The following is a 24,522-nucleotide window of genomic DNA, read 5'->3' as shown; positions in this document are numbered from 1 at the left end:
AGAGAACAGAAAACCAGACCTAGATCAACACATTACCTTTTAGCAAGTTCATATTCTTTTATTTCAAAATATAGCTTAGCAAAGAGGAATCCTTTCATTGATTTCTGAAAGAGAAAAAACCATGACATACTTTAGACACACAGTACTGTCAAAATAGCTCAACAGGACGACCCTTCTTTTCAGCAATGCATAATACTTCTAAATGCCTGAACATGACAACTAATTATGAGCTCAAACATACTCCTCATATTCAAGGGTTTGGTTTTGAAAGATGCAGGATTAAGGATTTAAAGATTAAGAGTTTTTCCTATAACTGGCAAAGGCTAGTAGACAAAATAGAGATTATGAGCGAAACAAACAAGTCATAATGCATGTGGAATTTCATAAACACTTCTGATTAAAGAGAGAAGAAGAACAGGGTCAGCTACATTTAGTCTCTTTTTTTGCAATGTAGCAAAGAAAAAGAGAATCCTGAAAACTAAAACAGATCTGTCATTTAGCCCTGCTGTAGTATATTGTCATCAGACACTACTGTTTAAACACTTGAGGAAAAAGCTATTTCTACCGAAGTAATTCTCAATTTGGATAAGAAATATGTTTATACAGTTTATTTCTGATGATGTCAGCCTAAGATAACTTGAACATACACACCCTATAAGGAGAAGGTGAAATATCCTCAAAGATATTTTTTGTGGAGTAGAACAAGGAAGCAATAAAGGAAAAAGAGAAAAAAAAAAAAAAAATCAGAGAGCAGGCAGAGGGCAAGATGACAGATCATGGACAGGAGGAAAAGAGCAAAAAGAACGAGCTAGAGAACTAAGTCACAAGCAGAAACATCAACATATAAGGAAACCTGACAGAAATGTAAAGCTCGAGCTACCAGTATCCGTTCAAAAGCAGATTGTGCTTGTGAACCAAAAACTATTGGAACTAGTTAAATCTGTGATTCCAAACAATGTGTACATTTTGATTACTCTTCAATTACTAGTCTCTCCACCTCTCCCACCCCTGCCATTAACGAAAAACTTTACAAAGTGGTTTAGAATGAAAGCAGGCATCCTAAACTTAAGATACGTCAAGTTTTCAGTCTGTATTTTTGCAGTATACTACAAAAAAGAAACACTGAAATATGTAGGAGTGGAGTCACACTTGGCATCTCCTTTTAAACCTGGATGAAAACAAATCTCAAAATAAATGTTTTGCAGCCTTATAAGCACCAGCCCCTAAAAGCAACACAAGAAAGCCGGTAATTATTTCCACCATCGACTGTGCTGATACAGTTAGTTGTAAGCATTACTTAAAAAGATCAAAATACTTTAAAAATCTAAATCCTACATATGCACCAGCTGGCCCTAAGCACAACAGGAGAGAATTTTTGTTGTTGTCGAGTTCAACGGAAATATCAAAAAAATTCAAGGGCATCTCTGTTTCTGGCAGCGATGTACGTGACACTGTTTGGTCTAAACAGCACCCAAGTCAATTAAACAAAGTCACAGGACAACTTTGTTGCTGTTGGGATAGGTACAAATGATGATGATGATGTACACAGGCCCTGCATAAAGACTCAACTGCATAATGGTGAACACGGATGCACTCACGCTACACAACACACTGCTGAATATTCTACATCCGCAATAAAATCAATTCAGAGCAGCAGAACAGGATCTTTCGGGATTATATAGCTCCCATGAATTGCACCAGACTGCTCACTGTGACCTGTATACTGTTTTCCAGATAAAATGGAAAATGGTAAGCAGTCATGCACAGTTCCTCATCATTCTGTCCACTTACTAAAATGCAGCAGGAAAAGTATTTTCTCCCAGCTCTTCCTCTCTTAGTACTGTTACTTCACAAAGCAGTCAAGCAGATAAGAATATTAGTCACATGAAAGGAAACTGAAAGTGTCTCACATGTTCCCTATTTGGATTCTTTATTTTTCTAGAAAATAGAAACTCAGGAAGCTTAGGAACTACGCTCTCATAAAACTGAAGAATTTGTAGAGAACTGGTGGGCTTTTTAAAACTACACTAGGGCTTACCAGGTGCGAAAGGTAGGCACACAGCTCTGGTAAACCACTGCTCCTGGTTAGGGAAAACACCTCCAGCAGAAAAACTCCATGCCCTTCCTCATAGCAGCTTCCCCTGCCTCACTCCACTTAAGGAGACCCTGAGCAGATACGGACTCAGAAACACCCCCAGAGACACCACAGCCCCCTGTCCCTCTTACCGCCATGCCTAGCGAAGGGCAGTGCAGACCCAACCCGAGCACCCCAGCGCCGGGCACGCCGCGGGGACCCGCAGCACACGCAGAAAGCAGCCGCCTCCCCCGGCCGGGTCGGAGCAACGAGGCCTCCCGGCCGCCCGCCCCTCAGAGAGCGAGGGAGGCTGCCGCTGACGCCCCATGCAAGCCGCCTCTCGGGCCGCGGCGAGAAGCGGCCCCCCAACGGGCCGCACCGAGCCGGGCCGGGCGGCCACCAGCAGCCGCAACAGCCCCCGTGACCGGCGCGGACGGGACGGGCAAGGCCGCGGAAGGTCCGCTGGCGGCCCGTGCCCGGGCCCGCGGCCGGCAGCACTCACCTCTCTGGGGGAAGGCGCGGCAGCCTGCACAGAGGCGACATACCGCTCCACTTCGGGCTTCGTGCGCCTCATCATGGCGCCGCGGCGGCGGGAGGCCGCGCCCGGCCTCTCTCCCTGCGGAGCGCCCGCCGCGCCGGCCTTCGCGCGGCGCCTTCGGAAGGGAAGGAGGAAGCGACGTCCGGAGCGACGCGGCAGCCGCGGCGCGTTACGCAAGTTCCCGCGCAACCGTACAGGGCACGCTGCACCCGGCGAGTGCGCGGGGCCCGGCCGCAGCGGGAGGCGGGGCCTCGGCGGCAACGCGCTCTGCGCATGCGGAAGAGGGGAGTGGCGGAGAGGGCTGGTCCCGGTCCCGGTCCCACGACAGACCCTCTCCCTCACCTCCCTCAGAGGCCGTTGGGGCGTAGGGCCCCGAGCGGCCTGGGGCGGGCGGGGCCGGGGCGAGGCGCGGCCTGAGGGCTGCCGCCGGCTTGGGAAGCCGGGCTGTCTGCTCATTGTACCCCCCTAAATTTAAGGGGCGGCTGGTTATTGCTCCGTTGTTAGTAGGCCAGCTTCCGTTCGTGCGCGGGTCTTACGCTGTCCCACAGAATCTTCACGTGTGTGGAACTGGGCATTAGTGTGTTCTCGCTTAAAGCTGTGCCTTGCGGCTCGCAGCAGCTGTAAACACGGAGGTCCAGTGCGCTAGAAAATGCGTTTCCAAATACTTCAGCAGCTATAGTGAGAAACTTTACTTTCCAGGCACTGTGAAAGCATAATTGCACTCTGTTACCATGCTGAAGTGCAGCTGGGAACATGGATCAAAAGATGACAAGACTGGCAACTCCAGGCAGAAGAAATTCGCAAGTAGCAGTTCTAAGTTTGGTGTTTCTGGCGTGGTAGCTCACAGCGCAGTCCCGAGCAGACAGTCTCAGGTTATCTCCCCTGGAATTACCCTTCTGGCAGTTCAGACACTTTGGTCAAAATGAGACTGATGGGCTCTGTCTTTGAAAAAGCATCATTAAAAGATTGTCCACTTCTTAATAATCAGCCCACTGATAGCCTTGTGAGTCCTGCTACACCTGCAAAATACTGACATCCCCACAGCTTTTACCATCTTTGCAGGAAAAAAGCAAAACACAGCTGCTTGTTCCTGTAGGGAGACTAGCAGCACCGACATTAACACCCTGACTGAAGGAATTAACACTCTCTTTTATTATTTCTTCTATTAATGGTGATTTATTTAGACATTGGATTTAATTCCCCAAGAAAGATCTTTTTCTCTCTGTACTTCTCTATAGTGTGTCTGCAGCTGGGGTTATCAGCACCTGCTAGGCTGAGTACTAAAAGCCTTGGTGCTGCTGCAGAGAACACTGGAGTTATCTCAGCTGGCTCAAGCTGAAGGAAGTTACTGCTTTTCAGCTGATGGGGAGGCATGGGAAATTGCCTTCTTACACACAAGGTCCAGCACTTTAGCACTGGCTGCTGTTTCTCACCCATCCCTGTGGAAGGGGCACAGCCCATGTTGTCCCCCGTGGTGTCAGCACCAGGGGGGCAGCTCAGCAGGCAGGGCAGCAGTTGGCTCTAGTGCTGTCCCTGCAACCTGACTGCGCGCAGCTCGGCTCGCTACCTACGCGTTGGAATAGAGCCCATCGCTTGCACCACCAGCAGCAGAAAAGCTTTAGGCTCAGTTTCTTCCCCCTACACCTACATCCACTGGGTTATCTGAAGCGCTCCCTACTGTTAGTTAAGCAGGGGCTTCTAAAGGAATTTCTTTTGCTCTTGTGTGGTTGATCCCATGCAGCAGAAAGGGGCCAGACTTCTGAGGCATCCATTCCCAAATCCCAGGCTCACAGCCTTTTTTGAGAGACCTAGTAGGGGTCATGGGTAGAAGAACAACAATAAACTCTGCCTCTTTTAGGAAAGTATGTGCAGCTATGCATAATATTTAGAATACTGACAGGCCAGGAAGTGAGCTTCAACACCAGCCATGTAATCATCCAGGCTGCCTAATTGCTACCTTGCTCCCTGGCTCTGTTTTGCAACTGCTTTTAATTAATCCTCTTCATGACAGTGTCCAGGGGTATTATTTCAATGTCAGTTCACTCCAAAGACAGCTCCCAGGAGAGCAATATGGATTTAGGGAACCCTCCACTTGAGATAGGACTCCAATAATAATAAACACATTTCACCATGAAGGTGATTAAGCACTGGAACATATTTCCCACAAAAGTCTGTGAAATCTTATGTGGAGATACAGCTTGGCTGAGCAAGACCTTCAGTAATGATCCAACTTGGAGTTAGACATGCTTTGAGCAGATGGTTGGGCTAGTTGATCTAAGCAGTCCCAACCAACCAACCTTTTTCCATGATTCATCAGGCTTTGAACGCTCAGGTACCCTCAGATGTTCTCGGGGCTACATTGCGGGGTCTAAGATTGACGTGCTCATGTTCATGTAATGAAAGCTGCTGCCCTGGTGAACAGTAGCACAGCTTTCACCATCAGGAACTTGGAAACAGAAGAAAACCCCATCCTGTGTTACGACCACAGGGCTACCACTGAGTCGAGAGCAGACCTGTGGCTGCACAGTGCAAACAAGGCCTCTCTGTGTTGTAGATGGATGTAACCCCAAGCAATGTGGAGGTGAGCCAGGTCTTGCTATTTAGCCTCAGGCTTACGGACCATTCCCAACTGTTCAAGCAATAAAGCTGTGCATATATAGGCTGAAGGAAAAGATGTAGTCAGTGTAACTAGAGCAAGAAGTGAATTAGAACTCAAAGCAAGCATTGCTTAGTAAGGTCTAGTCAATCCATGCCACAGTCCAAAATCCCAGTCGGGCTACCATGCTAGTTATGTAAATTTTTTTGGGGACATTTTAAGCTTTTCTAGTCTTGAACAGAGTCAGGACTGCATTCAGTTGCTAAACAGTTACAGCATTCGATAACTACATAGGATAAAGTAGTCAAAAACCACCCTACCTAGCACGAAGCTGGAAGTTGCATTGAGTTTCATTACAGTGAAAGGAGGACTGAAAAAGTTGATAGGAAAGTGTGTTTTAAACTCAGACAAAGTACTTTCTTGGGGAAAACCTAGCGACCATGCCAATGCAGAAAAGATAAAGAAGAATCAAGCTGTTCTTTATATAACAAACTGCAGTTTCTTTCATGAACCTAAGAACTAACTACAGTGGGACGTTTAGGAAGGGCATGTCTCCTTTAAATCTGGATAATAATGAAGTATTTACATACAGTTACAGGTAAAAGCATAGGGAAACAAGAGAGCCTAGTTGCTTTCCCACCCGTCTCAAGCACTCATTTAAGAGAGGTGATACAAGGTTTAATAACATAGCCTTTATTGAGGACACTGGAAAGCAGGCATTTTAAAGCAACTAATTTTTCATAAACAGGAAAGAAAATATTACTTCCTATGATGTAATTACATAAAATCTGTTAAAGTCACTAATATATAAAAATAATAATAATAATAAAAAAAAGCATATTTCATAATGTAGTACCATCAAGAAGTTCTAAGTAACTGTATTTTCTATAAGAAAGGGAAAAATAAAACAGATTTGCATGGACAGAAGTCAATAGTATAAAACAATTAAATGCATGTTATAAGGAATTCTGATGATTTGTGAGCTCAGTTCTTGAGGATGCCTATAGAAGTAGATCCTAGCAGGATCAAACCTTGTATATTTACACTCTTAGGTGTAAAAGTAATATTGCCAGTTCACTGAAATAGACACTTTCAGTACTGTTCTGAAAATCAATGAAGTCTAGAAGCTAAATTTTAAGCTCAGATGTTCACATTTGAAATAAAATATTTCTCACATCCTGTATAATTAAGGCAAAGTATGTTATATTTTGAAAATACCTTGTATATATTTCTGCATAAAAATATGAAATAAAAAATAAAACTATATATATATATTTAATAGAACACTGTTATGTATGGTCCAGCAGAGTAAGGCACAAAAAGTAAATAGAATGCAAAAGCATATATAAAAGTTAATGTGTTATTTTGAGTGGAATATAGCAAAATTCAAGTAGTTCTGAGTATGCTCATTTCTTGCAATAGGAATACGTATTTTATATAGGTATTTCATGCTAAGCCTGATGCACAAAGATTCATCATGTAAGCATAATCTATAAGAAGTAGGTCATTTGTACAGTGACTGTATTTAGAAATCTGATCAAACCATCTGAAACAAGGCTCTTTAATGAGACAACTTGGCCTGAAATCCAAGTATAGGTTTTTCCAACAAGGAGAAGTATGTTGGATTCTTGCCCAAGTCACTTGACTTGGGCACATTTTGTTAGCATGCTTAATATGAAGTTTAATACTTTCATCAATGTAAATGACAATACATGCCCCTAAAGTTGGACACATTTGCACAATTCCCTTTCACAGGTATTCACAAGCAAATTCTCTCTATAAAATTCCACAGAGATGGCTGTGCAGAATGGGCCACCTGCATCAGTTCAACTGCATTATCAGGGTCAGAAACCTTTCAGGTGAGTGGGTATTTAATTTAGTTCAGAAGTACAGTCTGTTTATCAACAAATAAGCATACGTGTTCTCATGTAGAAAAACAGAGAATCTTAAGACAATTTCATTCGATAGAAGGCATACATCATCATTTGTTGCCCCACTGCAGCCTAAAAACAGCCCCATTCCCCCCAGGTAATATATATAGGATTTTCACAAAGGAGGAGGAGAGCAGATGAAGTCTTTACTTCCTTCCCAAAGTTTCAGCTAGTTTCTTCAGTCTTTTCTTCAGCTCTAGAGGAAACTTCTCGTAACACTTTTTACAGACAGGCTTCATATCAAACTCAACAAATTTATTCCTAAAATGACAAAGCAAGAAACAGACAAAAGTTTTAGCATCAGGGATAGTGAAAAATACATTTTAAAAGTACACTATTAAATGTGCACAGGCAAAAAATTACAGCTGCAATTTATACATATCTATGAAGCTACTTTTACAAGGTTATACACTGTCAGCGGTGATTACAAATACCCTGTTGAGTAAGTTATGCACTTTTTACCCAAATGACCATATTTATTAACTGTGGCATTTAAAAAGCTTTCAAAACCTAACTGTAGAGCTAAACAGACTAAACATAAGATCATGGAATAACAAGATTTCAAGTTGCAATTGTGTGAAAAATATTTTTGTTTTGAATGCCATAAATTCATGCAAGAAAAAACAGAAGCATCCTTAGCACTGACCAAAGAAGAAAGGAGCAGAGATGGTGGTGAGAAGGAAAAAAAGTTTACAAACAGATTGGCTTTTTCTTTTTCTGCTTCTCTTTATCCTTTGCTTCACGTTCCCGTTTGGCAAGTCGTCGCTTAAATTCATCTGGCATTTTCTCATAACAGTGTTTGCAGACAGGTTTTAGATCAATTTCAACAAACTTATCCCTTTAGAGTTAAACACAGAAAAAATAAAGGACAGAAAAGGAGAAGAGTTAAGAAGACTAAGCGAAGGAAGACCTGAACAGAGAGCTCAACGAGATATAAATTACTAAGTGGAGCAAGAGGAAGAAAGATGCACATGTTTTCTCAATGCTACTTTTATGTTTTTCATACCGTAACAGTTACACTATAGGAACATACACACTCTGAAGATAAACACTGGTATGTTTTGAAGGCATCACTCTTTTATCAGTAAACTTACTTGAGTGTTAACTTAGTGTTGCAAGTAGAACAAGCGAAACAGTTCACACACCATGCCTTATTCAGAGCAGACACAACTAGGCGATGGGAAAAAAAAGAAATCATTAACATTACAAAAAAACCTCAAACCAAAAAAAAAGTTATTACAGGAATTTTAAGCTCACATGTTCATGAGGCATGAAGAACAGTCATTTGATTCTTGTATCAGATATTATGGATGATAAGAATAACGTGGCAAGACTAGGAAGGCACATGTGACTGTAGTGTAGCAGGACTGTGAGCATTGATAGAGCTGAGGCAAGACAAGTTTAACCTCCTTCTGCCTCCTGTTTCTTGCCTCCACCTCCTCTCATAGCATACTGACCTCAGGTGAGGCTGTGTTTCCAACTTCATCAGGAAACTTTTTCAGCTGAAGAGCAATCCAGCAAAAGTGTGTTTATGTTTTCATTTGGTTTCATTTCTCAGGTCCAGTTCAGACTGCAGTGCCATCAACAGTAGCACTCGCACAGCCCAAGAAATAACGTGAAGCCAGCAGTCAGGAGACTGCTGGTAAATCAGCACTATCAAGGTGAAAACATCTATGGATTTATAGAGTAAATTACTTGATCATGACAAACTTGGACATATTTTTATTCTTTGCTTTGGAGAGAAAGTAAGTATTTTCCCTTTGTTCTGTATCTCAATCCATTTTCTGTTCTACCTCTTTTTCAATATACCTTCTCAGTTTTCCCTGCCAAAATTCATCGCTCTTCTTAATCTAAGTTAGAGGAGGCAGGACAATGATCTCATAAAATACAGTATTTTGTCAACAATAAACAGAACCAGAGCATTATCATGCAGAGCTTTTTTTTCTGCACTATGGAGCAAGCACGTCCACAGATGCAGTTATTCCACTGCTTGCCAAAATAGTACTAGTCAGATGAAAGTCTTTGCTCCCAAGCAACAGTCATAAACACTCAAAAACTGCTGCCACAGATGTCTGTTTCACCAGTCAGAGAGAGAACAATATTGGATACCCATAATTTGCGACAGCAGTGTCAAATTTGTGTGCATAAATGAAAGAAGAAATGTAACTGAAGACATACACTGAAAATCAAGAAATTACTGCATTACACTTTATTGTGTTCATTTCCAGAGAGACCAACATATACAACATGGGTGTGGGATAATAGGGTGAATGGTTACAGTCATACAGAGATGTAGTTATGGGACAAGCTGGATTATTCATTCACCTCAAGTTCCAGTTCTGCTCATTTTTGTAGGATTTTACTGAAGATGAGGACACTGTTTCCTCTAAAGTGTTTTGGGTTGTTGTTCTGCAGCTCCAGTCCAGAAAATGTGGGGAAAACACATCTCTGGAATGTAAGTCTCACCCTATAGTTACATGACTATAAACTAGTTTATGTCTCTTTTTACACGCTAGAGGCTTCCTCCTACTTTGCTAATGGCTTTGGCTTAGGCTAACATTAGTATTATAGTATTTACTTCAGGCAGGGGTAAATGAGCACATAATGTTGCATTATTTCAGGTAGAATAATTTGCTTTTGGCATTTTATCATAGCCGGTTGTCTCAAAAAACCCACAAAACCACACCTCCCCTCAAAAAACAACAAACAAACAACAACCCCCCCCAAAAAACTTAAACTGTTTGCTTCCAGTTCTGCCTTTACAGGACATATCTTTCCAAGAATGACCTTTACTGGTTTTGTGACATTATCATCAGCCTAGATTTCAAAACACGGGTGCCTGCGATAATCTAGGAACCAAAGTGACATAATGGGAACTAGGCACTTTTAAAAAATCCCTTAGGTTGCCCACCCATGTCTTTCAATATCTAAATACTTTTTCATATTTGGTTCATGATCCCTAAACTCGTTTGAGGAGATGCCTGTGTGGTCATTCTCACCATTGCATGTGTCCTGTTTGGAAGTTGGTGAGGCAGGAAGCCACTTCTGTGCATCTCCCAGCATTCCTGGCCTTTGCATGTCAGTAAGGGGTTTCCAGTTGACCACAGTTCTCTTCAGACACTGAGTGGTCTTCTACGGTCATGAAATGCTTGCTGTAAAGTTTTCTTACCATTCGGTCTCTGGCTAATCAGCTCTAATCTAATCTTTGATCAAGAGAATGGTTCGTTTTGTTTTAATGAGAACAATCAAGGATTCAACAGGGGGCTTCTTTCCCTTTACTTCCACTCCTAAAGAGAACTTCCATCAGAAAAGAACATTCAGGAAACAGAAAAGTGCTTACCATCTCCTTCAATCACACGGTTGCAATGGAAACAAACATCACCAAATAGCTAAAGAGGAAAGAGAAGTGACAAATTTTTAATGTAATGATTTTATCAAGGGGAACTTCTCAAACTAACAAAATATTTCAGCTGATGGGCACAGTATTTCAGTAAAATAAAGAGAATGCTGGCAAGTCTGGTCTGGTTTTCCAAGTAACCTTTGCATTATATCATCACAAAAAGTCTTTACAATATTAAAGATGAAAACATTTGTTTACCTCTGATCAATTGTGTTTTGTTTTAACATTTCTCTAATCCCAAGCATTTGAAATACAGCAGTTGGTGTCACATACATGTTACTAATCAGCCAGTTTAACATTTGGAATTCTATGCATGACTAGAACATATTACTGTTTCTGGCAAAAATTGTAAGGAAATGTTATTTTTATTAAAAAAAAATTAAAAAAAAAAAGAGAGCGAGAGAAAAAAAAAAGGGGGAAAATTTAGGCCAAAAATTATTCATTCTATTTTAGGGCTTAACATTTGTCCACTATTTAACAATTAAGAAGTGCCCAAAGTTTCATGTCTTTTTTTCTAACTATGGAAGTTAACCAAGTAAAAGACATCCACTCTACATACAGCTCTTGTCTGGGATGTGCAGTTGCCCCATCATGGCTGCAACACTATTACCACTAATGTCATGGCATTTATTGTCTACAAGTATGCCAGCAACTTTTCAGTCATCTGCCCTTCATCACTGACAAATTAAGAATCCATCTGTAATTAGCAGGTGCCTTACAACTCCCAGATATAACTCTTACTCTTGTATTTATATAAATGAAGAGGTGGACATGACACAGTGCTGATGGCTTCCAAATAAAAAGGGTCTATGCATCATGATGCAGGAATACACAATCAAGGGATTCTGGAGAGAGATGATTAAGTCCTTCACTGTGAGGGTGGTGAGGCACTGGGACAGGTTGCTCAGAGAAGCTGTGGCTGCCCCATCCCTGGCAGTGTTCAGGACCAAGCTGGATGGGGCTTGGAGCAACCTGGTCTAGTGGAAGGTGTTCCTGCCTGTGGCAGGGGGTTGGAACTAGATGGTCTTTAAGGTCCCTTCTAACCCAAACCATTCTGTGATTATATGATTCTATGCTATAGAACTCCTATATAAATGCAAGTGGTCACTAGGTGGTGTCATCTAACAAATTCAGCCATTGCAGTCTTCAGCAACCTAATGAATGGTGTGGGTGAGGCAGTGAGTGTATGTTAACACACAGTCACTTTAGAGCAGCAGCTGTAGGGAAAACCACATTAGTCACTAGGGCCTTATCTTAAACCACAGCTACTGAGTGGCAAATACACTTTAGCTTCTAGGGAAAGACCATTACCTGCTATGATTTCTCAGACATATAGAAGCTCGTAACAGCTCTACTTAAGTACCACTAAGCCTGAAGAACAACTCAATACTGATTGTCCTGCCTATCCTTTGTGAAATACCTGCAGTTTTCTTTCTCAATACCAGACCAGTGTATAGAGAAACCCACATAAATTAACTGCAACAGAACATCTGCTAATTGGCATTACACCCACAGGTGCCTGTAAGAGAACAGAAGAATGTCTGTCCATGGTTTTCCATCTCTACCTAATAAAACCAATTCATGAGTTTACCGATTAAGACCATTTTAAAAAATACTCAACCTTACCTGGTTGTAGTGGGTTTCACAATACGCCAAGCCTTTTCTCTCGTAATGCCGATGACCCAGGAATGGCTTTTCACATTTTGCACAAACAAAATGCTACAAAGAAAATTACACACAATTTTTTTATTATTATTTGGAAGTAATGGTATTTTTTCTGGAAAGCAAACCAACCAAACCCAATGCTGAACATTACTGAAGTCTACTGAGCTAGCTGTGCCATCTGGAAAAGGAGAATTAAAACTTTCTCGTTTCTACATTTAGACCACTAAAATAATGTTCCTTTTAATGTCTTCAAGATTTCAATCCAAAAGTTACAATAACAAGAAAAAATCAAGCAAAGGGATTCTCATATGTTATCAATGAACAGAATGAAGAGATATTAAATTATTGATAATTTGCAACATTATTACACTCTTGTGAAGACAACAAAAGGAATAAACTGTTTATCTTTCTGAATTCAACTGAAGATGTGGAACTAAGTCTTCTACATGCCCTTGAAATATGAACTCTCACATAAAGTGCTTTAGAGATATTTACATGGCAGGTGACTATGGAAGATGTAAGGGTATTATGATGCTCAGTAACATTACAGTTGACACAGAATTTTACTGCATTTCCACTCATACCACTTTACACTCTGAAATTTTCTTTTGTAAAGACCTCACAGTGCTTCCTTTGGTAATTGCTTTTAGTTTCACAGTCAAAGCTCTTTGTAAGGTAGGAAATAACTCCTATATCACCATGGAAGACCGGCCGCAAGAAGGCTGAAAACAGGATTAGAAGGCATTTACTAATCATTGCTGCATACTCTGCTAATCCTTTCATTGAAATTGATCAGCAAAATCACAGATAAGTATGTTAACATTTATATTCATAAAAGACAATATATATCATCTGATGTTTACCTCCACATGCCATTGTTTGCCCATAGCATTCACCACACGGCCCTCAATTGGTCTCCTACACGCCCCACAGATGGGAACGCCCATTTTGTCATGGCAGGGTAAGCAGTATAATTCTCCCTTCAACTCACGAGCATCAGCAGTAAGTTCCTTCCTGTTCAAAAGTTCATTAATTGAGAACATGAGTAACAGCACTGAACAATGTCAACTCCTGAGAGTTTCCGAAAAGAAAAATATAACTTTTAACATTTTAGAAATTGTATCTGTCCTACAGTAATGCAGCAGCATCAAATATGACATAGTTCAACACAGTTCAAGACTGATCACAATAAACTGAGAATAGGCTGCAAAGTGAGAGGCACTAAGGCACTAAGTCTCTGCAAACCGCAGCTGAGCTACTGGCATTCTGCATTCTGGTTATGTGGCACAAATGTGTGTGTGCAAGCTGCAGACATGTTTGGTTTATATTCTGGCAATCTTATCACCGGTTTATTTTAGATTTGTGTAGCTGTTACTGAAAGTAAAACATAGTCCTCTACATCTAGGTGCATTTTCTTTGTTGTATCAAATTTCAGAGAAAGAAAACTATGGACTCAAATGAGCTAACTACATTTATTCATTGCCAACTGCAGAATCTCATATACTCTACTTTTTACCAATTTGCATGGTTAGAATGCTGAGAACAGCTAAACTTTCAATGTGACCGTACTCACGAATGCTCTCAGCTGGTAGCCACTGACACAACTATACATGTTGTTATTCAAATCAGTCTGTGCTATGGCAATGAAATGGTAGCTTCCTTTGCACCAGAAATAAACAACTAATAATCCATGCTATATCCTACAATTCTCCATGGGCTCCATCAGTGCAGTGTAAAAATGCACAGCTTCATGGACTGCAGTTGCAGAAGCTGATAAAATAAGATGGGAGAAAGCATCTAAGAAAAAGATCGGCTTTCAAAGCAGAGAACAAAGTTTGTGTGCCACTCAAGTAAAAAGAAATAACACAGGCAAGATAGTAACTCAAGCAGCCAAAGAGGACCAGTTTTCTTCCTCTCATAGCAGAATAACAAGCTATCGTTTCGCTACTGCAGAAACCATTTTCTGTGTCCATACTTTGTATTTTGTAAGGTACCACCTTGTCCAAACTTTCTTTACTCCTTGACAGGTTGGTTGAACTCAAGGTCCGATTCCACCTTCCCAAAAGCAGTAACACACATCTAGCTGCAAGGCACCCAAATCCCACCCCTCTTGCCAGCTGTACAGGAGAGGTTTTCACTTTAAGACGTAAATTGATGAAGCAAATAAACTCAGCATTTTCCCATTTCCTTTTGCGGAATTCGAGTTACCCGCAGTTTGCACAGTTGAAATGATCAGGGTGATAAGGATCATTTTTGAATATGAGAGGCTGTTCGTCAATAATGGCGTGACACTTCTGGCAAATGTACTTTCCCAGGCCTCTGGCTTTTTCCCTGTTATGGCAAGGACGGCAGAGATGTCTGAAACAGCATAGAAAAAGAGAGGTAAGTACTGGTACCAGGTACTACACTGCAAACTATATACCAAAATTTTATTAGAACCTCCTTTCAATCAGCCTTTTTTGGAGGGAAATAGTCTTTAAAATTATTTCCTAGCTAGACAAACCAAGTTCAGAAGAGGCAAGGTGATCTTTTTATCTTCTGTCACTACAGGAGTCTCATTTGAGTTTAAGCTGTGTTGAAACAAAGTTTGCTATAAATTCTCGTATTATACATATGAAGCCAGTGGCTGTAAAATTCACTTGCCAAACATTCTTCTGATCACAGGTAAAAATATCCTGCTCTGTGAAGGTTCCCACTGAACTTAACGCAATTATTAATAAACAGGTGCTAAACAAGACCAAAATTGGAAACCTAAGTTGAAAAAAGAAAGTAAAAGTTTCTATTAAAAAAATAAAGACAGTGCTTCTGTAACTGAATATTTTCTCTCTTATTAAGCGTAACAATGGCCCCAAAATGTCACTGTGTTTGCCAAGAAACCTGGTGTTAAAGCAGGTAACTGTTAATATTTAAAGTGTGTATTTTAAGATAACCATTCTTAGTTTCGTGATGCACTCTTAGACTTTTTCCTCACAAAAAATGCTTCAGTTGTTCCATCTCAGCTGGAAAGCTTCAGGAACCAAAACCTCTCAGTCCCCCCTCTTAGTTAATTTTATTCATGATCCCTTAGCAGAAGGAAGGGTGAAGATCTACCTGCCAGCATTCTTGACAAATCCAATATCAGCCAATACTTGTTGGCAGATATCACAGCAGAAGCACTCTGGATGCCAGCTGTTGTTCATAGCTTTAATAACACGACCAATAATGAACTCACCTGTAAGAAACACAACACTAGGATGTAAAATACCATGCTAGACAAAGTTAAAACCAACCCACAACAGAATTGCTAGAATGACAGCATCATCCTCTTCCTCCACCCCAAATCTGGTAGGATACATTGCTTTCAGTATCATAGTTCTGGTTCTAAACTCTGGAATTTGGGTTTGTTTGGGGTTTTTTGCTAGGGGTCAGAAGACAACATCCTTGCTGATGAAGGACCTTCTGTTCTTTACAGACAGACAAGCCCTTCTACATGCACACTCTACCTCCTCTCTGCAACCATCCTTTCAGTCCCTTTTCTGTTTTCACTTATCTGCTCTCAAGCTGTTAAGAAACATATGGAGTTCTTTATGTAATATATCTTTCTTGTGTCCTAATCATCTTTCTCCTTTTTTCTAAGAAGATGACAACTTTGTCATGTACATCATAGAGGTTTCTACTCCACTAGGACCAAGCCTTGAAGAGGCTCTATGCTCAAAGCACAACGTAACTGAGCTTGGGTAGCTACGGATCTCCTGTAAAAAACCTTTCATGGAGTCAAAACGCAGAGCTGCAGTGAAGCTGCAGAACAGTCAATTCAACACACACAGCTTCCGACCTACCACAAGGAGTCCTGTCCTAGGCAAGGCATTAAAAAAATAGCATGAGAACCACTGTTTCACATGCACAGTGTGCCTGTACCGCACAGGCAGTGGAGCTACGTCCACCATACACAGGATTCAGTCGTTCTCTACATGGACATCGTAGCCAAGGCCCCTGAGCAGTACAAAGGCTCTGCCTAAAATGCATTGGGAGCTCAGCTCCCCAGTGCTGTGGGAGGCTGAGTCCTGGCTTTGCAGAATACAACTCCAACAGCTGCCAAAGGGAAGCGATTGGGCAGGTAACTGATGCAGACGATAACATCGGGCATGCGGCTCTGTGGCGTTCCCATGAAGTCATAGCTTTTCAAGAACAAAACCCCACAGACTCCAGAAATGTCAGGAATGCTCGAGGCCTCATCGCTGACAACAGCCATGTCCATTTTGGCTGTGCTTACTAAATCCAAGCAGTGGCAAAGCCCAGCTCTGTGCAGGACCTTGAGGAAGCTGGTCCTACAAGGAGCCAGGGCAGGAAAAATGGGAGGTGTGCCAGCTGGGCGAGAGAAACCCTGGAGATAGGTTGCATAGCTCCTCAGAAATCATTACCGACCCATTTCTTCCTTTTCTCCTGCTTGCTCACGTCTGCAGCTTTAAATTCAAAGGTCCATAACATCTGCTTCCCTCTCCCTTGGTGTTCATTCCCTCCTTCCACACAGTGAAAGGCCTCACTGAGGTAAGTGAAAACCGTAGTGCCTTGCCAAGGTGCCACAGAAACACAAGACCTTCCAGACTAGTGGAAACAATAGTCAAGTAATAACCTCCCAGCCCTGCCCAAGTACGATGTGTCACACACAGGGAGGGAAAAAACCCCATGCAAATGATTACAGCACAGCAGACACACAAACATTTACATCAACAGTGGCAAACAAAAAGCAGCCCTCAGTGTTAAGTAGTGTGGACATTAGATGCTGAAGCCTTAAAGGTAAATACAACAGGGGACCAGCTGACCATCATTTGATTATGACACTAAATGCTGAAGGCTGTTCCTGCTTCTATGGGGAGCTGGACAGCATGGATGGGTTACAATAGTCAAAGCAGATGACAAAGACTTGTTGCAGGGTTTCAACTGCATGAGAAGGGCCAAATATGATCACATGCAGATGTACAGATACATATAATCAGGAGTCATGAATGGTGTATATAATCACCGTAATAAAGAACAGTCTGTTCACTGGATCAACAGCTAAACTACCTAGTCAAGTAAGCAAACTTTTTTTGCTTTTGCTTTTTTTTACATCATATTGTTTGATGACCTTTAGGAAAAGCAGCTTCCCAAATTGTCTGAAGTCTAGTTCATTCTGGAAGTTCTGATGCTCAGCTGCACAGAGCCATCTCCCAGAGAACACACACACAAGGGTTGCACCTCTTCCCCCAGTGATGTTCCCATTTTTGATCAGTGTTAAGTGTTTCACCTCGATGTAACACTTACCACATTGATGGCAGCAAGGGGCAAAAAGCATTTGAAAATCATGTTCACAGTACTTCCTCCCTTCAAACTGCAAATAGACAAAAAAAAAAATCTGAGTGTTAGAGGAATGAAGAGCACGCCTGTAACATAAATGCTGTATATAACACACCAGTTTGTTTCCAGATGCAAGCGGGTAGCAAAACATGAGAGGCTGCACAAAAAAACCAGACCATGTGCTGGGCATTAAATCCACCCACCTTAATTCAGCTACTACAACGCATGTAGTGTTAATAGCACACCATTCCTCTAATGCTGCTCAGAGTGTAAGGCATTTTCCATCACCCATTTACATCACAAGAGACATCTGAATTTTGACAGACTGCTGAGCCTCTGATGCAACTGGGCAAATTCTGGGCAGGAAATTAGCTAACAAAAACCTCTCCTGGAGGGGAAGCATTTTCCCTGAACCTGTTTGATCTCTTCCCCACTCTACATTTCCTGCAAGAATGACCCAGCATAGTGGAGGAAGTAAGTATGGGGGGAGGAAAAACACCCAGGGTCAGAAATCCTTGTAATTTGTGGAGCAGCACAGCCAAAACATGTGAAGGGAAATCAGGTTTTTCCTTTATGATGCTTATTTCATAGAATCACAGAATCATTTAGGTTGGAAAAGACCCTTAAAATCGAGTCCAAATTTTAAGGAGCAAAGTTCACTACATCTAAGAGATGATAGAAGGAACCGATCTTAAGGGAGTTGGATCTGAATTTTATCACAGCTTAAAGAAGTTCAGTTGCAGTTCAAGCTTGCATAGAAAAAAACCCATATGGAGAAAAAAAGTTCTACAGCACTGCATTAGCAATTTAGCCAAAGAATATGTAAAAACATGCAGGCAAATATGTCCTGAAAGTAAGGGAAATGTTTAGATACCTTCAAGGCACATCATTTCTAGACACAAATGCCAAGTAGCATGTCAAAACCAGATAGACAGTATTAGGTATGCTATAAAAATGTTTGGATTTTAACGTCTTAGTTTAAAACACTGGAGGTAGGGGGACAGCAGGAAACCCCACTCCTTTCTTTTTCCTGGGCCTAAGACAAAACAAAGCAAATAGCATAAAATACTAGCCACATTAAGTTTTGGTGAATGGAGAGAAAATACAGCAATGGGCTTCAAGATTACCTGTTTAATACTACGAAATTCCAAGGATTAAATACAATATAGGCATAGTAATTACTCATGCAAGTGGCAGGATAAGGATCTAATGAATACTGTTGAGATCAGAAACTTAATTCCTTTGCCTGACCCGAATTGCACATGCTAAGAACAGAAAGACCCGTGTTTGATACAGACTCTTTCAGAAGTCCCTTCCAGCAATTTATCAAGTGTTTTTTATCAGTTTTTATCAACTCTAAAAAAGATGACATTTTTAATTGGAGCTTAAAAAAACCAACAACCCACAACAAAACAAAAATTGAGAGGCAGAGTGCTGATATTTTCTCAAAAAGTAATGGGAATTATTGGGTTGTTGTGAATTGTGCTTGCTTCCAGCCAGATAAAATCCTTTTTAAACTGAAACAAAATCCAAAAGCTTCCTGTTTTGTGTAAACAGGTGGTCCAATGGGCGATGCTTAGGGTTGCCTGGATTTCAGAGCCACCACATGTTGATCTGGGCAGACCAAACAGGTTTTCTTCCCCTCCGGTTTGCGTCAGGTAGGTTGGTTACCATTCAGCCTTGTTTATATTCTCAACCTTCTCAGTTCATTTGTGATGCCTTTTGTGGATGACCCACAGCACATACTTTAAAAGCAAGGTCATTTGATTGTTGTATGCTGGAGGTCCACGAGTTAAATGGCTCCGCATAGGACATTTCACCATGACCTAACCTCCAGCTGATCTCCACATTTTTAGCTAACTTAATGTGGCTAAGTGGAAAGACATGCACAAAAACTGAGTCTTTAAAGATGCTTTTTCTAAGGTGGTTTCTGGTAAAGTAAATTTAAGAAAACACTCAAGGTGCAGCTGGAATAGAAACAAATCTGACAAGCACTGCACTGCAGCTCCAACTTCCTTTAATCTTCCTACAGGTTATTACAGACATCTTAGAAAAAGACCCAAACTGAAAGGAACTCCCTCTCGTCTAGGAGATAAAAGTTACAGAATCACAGAATCGACTAGGTTGGAAAAGGCCTTTAAGATCATCAAGTCCAACCATTACCCCAGGACTGCCAAGTCCACCACTAAACCGTGTCACTGAGGGCCTCATCTACACAGTTTTTGAACACTACATCTACACAGTTTTTGGAGTGATTCTACCACTCCCTGGGAAGCCTGTTCGAATGCCTGACTACCCTTTTGGTGAAGAAATTTTTCCTAATAGCCAGTCTAAACCTCCCCTGGTGCAGCTTGAGACGGCTACCTCTTGTCCTATCACTTGTTACTCAGGAAAAGAGATCAATCAGCCACCTCCTCTCTCCATTCTCCTTTCATGTGCCATTCCATTTTGTTTTATTATTATTATAAGATTAATAACAACATTAACAATAACAGTAATAGTAACAACAATAATAATAGATGATACAGATTCCCCAATTATAGCTGTTGTGAGTGGTCCATAAGGATTTTGCTGTACTAATTCTATTGTGGAATGCACCTCTCTAAACTCTTCCATCTCTCCCACCTCAGCACACTGCAGAACGAGTTGGGCTTCTTCTGAAAGCACCCAGCAAGAGACTCTTAATGAACAGCTAGACCCTGTGTAAGACTCAACTCTCCTAACCTCTCCTGTCTGAGGGTGAGGTCCCCATGCTTCCCAGTGGGAAACACGGGCACCTTCTAGCAGGGAGGAGCCATTCTTGGACCTGAGAATAACATCGGTTGGAGGAAATGCCCACTGATTGATTACAGTGGGGCCAACCTGTCCCTCTGAGCACACTGCCACTGGAGCTCTCCATTTACCCAGCTGTTCTGGTATTAGTATATTACTGTGCACTGCTACCTGCTGTAAGACCGCAACAGCAGCTCTAGGGAATGAACAGCTTCCAGGCAGTGGAGTAAAAGCAGACCAGAATTCCTACCACCCCACATGTGACAGCAAAGCATGGTGAGTTTGGAAACTCTGCTGGCATATGCTTGTGCTAATTTCTGTTTAGGTTGAGTGCATAAGAAAGCATGCTAAACCAATAATACTGAGCAAACTGGCACACGTATCCTAGCAGCCCCTAACCCTAGTTCCCATGCAACATTAGGCACACAGCTCTTGCTTACTCCCTTATGCAACAAGGCCAACACTGGCTGGATACAAACCCGTATTATTATTTCCACTATAGGCTCACAAGGACATCAGCAAAATCCCTGCTATGCTGTGCAAAACCCAAGCTGCGCATGAGCACTGCTCCCTGTGCTCCGCTTGTGCCTGGTAGCGGCTCAGCTCCAGCATCAGACCAGGCGAGCTGTGCTGATCCCTGCAGGCAGCCCGGAGACATGTCCCGTGGCACAGGAGACCTGCATTGGTCTGACCAGTTCAGCCCCCACCCATGGAACACAGCGTGAAAGCTTATCACGGCAGCACCTGACAGCAAACATGATAAGCAGCTTAAAGACTAACTGGGGGAACTCTGCAAGGCTTGCCATAGGCTGGTGAAGAATATTTGACTTCCCGATTGGTAAGAGCTGGAAATCATTTCCAAGGAACACCAGCTTAGCTAAACCAGACACAGAATAAACACAAACTCATGCCGGGCAACCAGCAATGCCTGCGTTTACCCAGAGAGAGCCTGCTCAGAAAAACAGGTCACCTAGCCACAACTTCAAATGCATCCATCTTCTCAAAGAGCACATTAAGCCAGTCTGAGGAAGATATTCCTTTCTGCCCATCTTCTTCAGTACTTTTTCTTGACAGTGATACAGATCATGTCAAGTCCTCAGAGCACTGTCAGCCATCTCCTGAGCATTGGCCAACCTAAGCCTACCCTTTACCAGCTTAGGGCTGTCCCTCCCTCTCCCCCAAATGCTGTCACCAGGTATGTTCTCATCTCTCAGTTCCCAGGTGCTGAATGACAGAAGAGCAAGCTGTGCCCTTGTCTATCCTTCTGCCTGAGCAGCACCACCAGGAAATATGTTGGGGTTTCCACTGCAATCATCTCACTGGCTTCTTCAGTGCTAAGTGAGAGTCTTTCTGGCAGCACAGTACATGTGTGGATACCTTAAATGGTTCAGAGACAGAGGAGAAGGCCCTGCCAAAGATTTCCCAGCTGAAACAGCCCGGAAGGCATGAAGACTGGGACAGCATGGACACCACTGACCTGTCCACACCCTCTAGAAATGCCCTGGGCAGGCCAGTATAGATGGGGGAGGAAGGGTTGGTTAAGACCTGTAAGCCATCACCCATAAGGCTGTCAGAGTACTTAAACAGGCCAAAAAGTACCTCTCTCCAACAGCAGCAGAGAGACTTGCTGATGTGGAGAAAAACTGCAAGATCTTGTGGTGAACATCAGAAGGGCTAGAGGCAGACTAGAAGGGCTAGAAGGGTGATGTGAAGTTAAAGCCACACACAAGTCTTTACATATTCATTTAATCCTTATCTATTATTTGACCTCTGCCAGCTGTGGCAAAAAATGTCCTGTCTCAACTGAAACTTTCCACTTTCTACGTAACATTTCTCAAGAACAAAGTCTCTACCCAGCCTGAAGAAAAGCCCTAGCTACATTATCCAACACATTTAGTACATGGGGCTATTTTCATTCCCAGAACAATCTACTGACACTCACTTCTGACTTACTGCCTTTAACAGGGAGCATCACCCTGCAGTAGGAGAGTGCTCAAACCACAAAGAATATGAATGTTAACAAGGTAGCAGTAGGAAGCAAAATGCCTGAATCCAGTATATCTAAACACCATCAGGATACTTGCCTCTGCCAAGGAGTTTCAGCTATGGCCACCTGACAGCAACCACCTGGATTAGGTGGAAAAGTAAGACTTTTTTCCCATTGCAGTCCTTGTCAATCCACTAGGAGATACAGGCTGCCTACAGCAGGATTTCTCAAACTTTTATCTTCAAAAAAGGACCATTCAGCTTTCTGAAAGAGGTCCCTGGAATGTCTCACTGGTTTTTGGAGTCAGAAAAAGGATGAATAAAATACTCATGTAGAGAAAATACATTTTATTAACACAGAAATACTTCAGTTTTAGAACATTCATATCACTTTATGTTAGCCTCAGGTCTTACAGATCAGGATGGACTCTTTACCATGCCTGCAAGCAGGTAGCAGCTCAGTACATAACAGTTGTAATGCAACCTGTAAGTATCTAGGGGGTGTTTTGTTTTGTTTTAATTTAATTGCTTCTGCCTTGCAGCTCACCTTTTGATGTCTTAGAGAACACTAGTGGCAACTTTACCACAATTTGTGCAGCACTATCCCTACAGCAGTGAAAAGTCTTTTGATCCTAAAACAAGGTGAGAGAAAGAAAACCCCAGGAATCTCCTTTGCCACCTCTTTTCCAATCCACACTCCTCCCTCAGCATCTCCTCATCACCATGTGATGTGGCTCTGTAAAATCAGAAATACTGCTGTGGAAGATGAACTATTGTGCTCTTGCCATAAGGATGGCACACTGTATGTGAGGGCACAGCATTGTGCTTTTAACACACTGCTCACCTCCCTTTTCAGAGCACAGTATGACATAAATCTTGTAACCGCTTACTGTAAATTGGACTACAAGCCACTTGAGTGGGACCTTATCTCTCAGACAGTAATTCCCTGTCTCACATCATCTACCCTTCCTTATACGAAATGCTTCAGGTTTTATGAACTAGTCTATAGCTTTCACTAAAGCCAATTCATCCTTGAGATAGCTGAGCCACATCCTGAATACCCACAACAGGAGAAGGCAAAAGAAAATTACACTGGTATCAAAATACTCATCTGAGCTGAGGGCAATCTTCCTGGGGCTGAAAAACATGAGTGAGAATGGGTTTTAACCCTTGAAAGCATGTAGGAACTGCTAATTTTGAATATTCCACTTTGTTAAACCTAGAGTCGACCCTACATAGGCCCCATCTGGTTTAGGCTCTCTGCACGCCCTGATCACAGCATGCTAACTTACCAGTCATCTCTAAGTGCACCTTTTCACATGCCATGCTGGCCTCACTCAACTCAGCAATAAATCGCCTATGGACTGCAGGATGCTGAGTTTTCCCTCTATATGACTGTCCTCCTCTAAGAAGTATGCTTTCTCTGTAATTCTGGTATGAAATCTGGAGAAGGACTTCTTTTAAGGGCATGTAGTGACAGGACAAGGGGAATGGCTTTAAGATGAAAGAGGGTAGGTTTAGATTAGATATTAGGGAGAAATTCTTCACTGTGAGGGTGGTGAGACACTGGCACAGGTCGCCCAGAGAAGCTGTGGCTGCCCCATCCCTGGCAGTGTTCAAGGCCAGGATGGATGGGGCTTGGAGCAACCTGGTGTAGTGGAAGGTGTCCCTGCCCATGGCAGGGGGGTTGGAGTAGGTGATCTTTAAGGTCCCTTCCAACCCAAACCATTCTGTGATTCTATGATGTATCAGATTCACACATTTCAGGGAAAAAAAAATCTGCACTGACAAAGAAATCTCCAGCAGTTTTTTTCTCAGCTCTGATTATGCTACACATTTAAATAAGGTTATATACACTGAAGCCTTCCAAATTAGCAGAGAGATACTTCTGTGTTTTTTTCCCTCTTCTGGGCATATCCTTTTGGAACTCAGTTCTTCCCATTCGGACTTTCTAAGCTATTGATCTGCCCATAGCTACTTCTGCTATGGAATGAAGGCACAAGGCAAAGGCTGGGGGCAAGAGGGGCACTCTGGCTGCTTACCTCGTAGAAGAGCCCTTCGGGAAACTGCTGGAAGCACTGGGCACAGACAAAGCACTGCTCATGGTATAGCTCCCCGTTGCTGTTGACAATTTTCTCTGCGGGGGCAAAGCCACCCCGGCAGCGCTCGCAGATAGCATTTGCAAGTGCATTGGCCATGTTGCTGTTGTAAAGAAAAAAGAAGCAGAAAGAAAATTAGCCCAAT

General features: G+C 42.3%; 2 protein-coding genes across 13 annotated transcripts in view; both read right to left on the bottom strand.

The window, feature by feature from the left end:
- Positions 1-2,791, bottom strand: part of LOC115601272 (ranBP2-like and GRIP domain-containing protein 3) — a 33,380-nt gene extending 30,589 nt beyond the window's left edge. For 2 of the 5 annotated variants that reach the window (XM_030471062.1, XM_030471073.1), the window contains exons 1-2: positions 2,577-2,791; positions 37-104 (exon numbers count right to left, since the gene is read on the bottom strand). In XM_030471062.1, the coding sequence (XP_030326922.1) occupies positions 37-104; positions 2,577-2,651 (143 nt within the window). In that variant the 5' untranslated portion in view covers positions 2,652-2,791. The remainder of the gene's footprint in view (positions 1-36; positions 105-2,576) is intronic. The other 3 variants (XM_030471043.1, XM_030471051.1, XM_030471055.1) reach the window with 2 other exon arrangements.
- Positions 2,792-5,837: 3,046 nt separating this feature from the next.
- The window catches only part of LIMS1 (LIM zinc finger domain containing 1), a 76,655-nt gene continuing 57,970 nt past the window's right edge, over positions 5,838-24,522 (bottom strand). For 4 of the 8 annotated variants that reach the window (XM_030471134.1, XM_030471125.1, XM_030471104.1 and 1 more), the window contains exons 2-11: positions 24,321-24,480; positions 17,488-17,554; positions 15,295-15,415; positions 14,413-14,562; positions 13,068-13,218; positions 12,166-12,258; positions 10,480-10,528; positions 8,234-8,309; positions 7,786-7,977; positions 5,838-7,400 (exon numbers count right to left, since the gene is read on the bottom strand). In XM_030471134.1, the coding sequence (XP_030326994.1) occupies positions 7,830-7,977; positions 8,234-8,309; positions 10,480-10,528; positions 12,166-12,258; positions 13,068-13,218; positions 14,413-14,562; positions 15,295-15,415; positions 17,488-17,554; positions 24,321-24,480 (1,015 nt within the window). In that variant the 3' untranslated portion in view covers positions 5,838-7,400; positions 7,786-7,829. The remainder of the gene's footprint in view (positions 7,401-7,785; positions 7,978-8,233; positions 8,310-10,479; positions 10,529-12,165; positions 12,259-13,067; positions 13,219-14,412; positions 14,563-15,294; positions 15,416-17,487; positions 17,555-24,320; positions 24,481-24,522) is intronic. The other 4 variants (XM_030471143.1, XM_030471115.1, XM_030471096.1 and 1 more) reach the window with 2 other exon arrangements.

This window comes from Strigops habroptila, chromosome 2 (assembly GCF_004027225.2).
Source record: "Strigops habroptila isolate Jane chromosome 2, bStrHab1.2.pri, whole genome shotgun sequence".
Lineage (NCBI taxonomy): Eukaryota > Metazoa > Chordata > Aves > Psittaciformes > Psittacidae > Strigops > Strigops habroptila.
The sequence above is the reverse complement of the archived record's forward strand: the minus strand, read 5'-3'. Positions and strand labels throughout refer to the sequence as shown.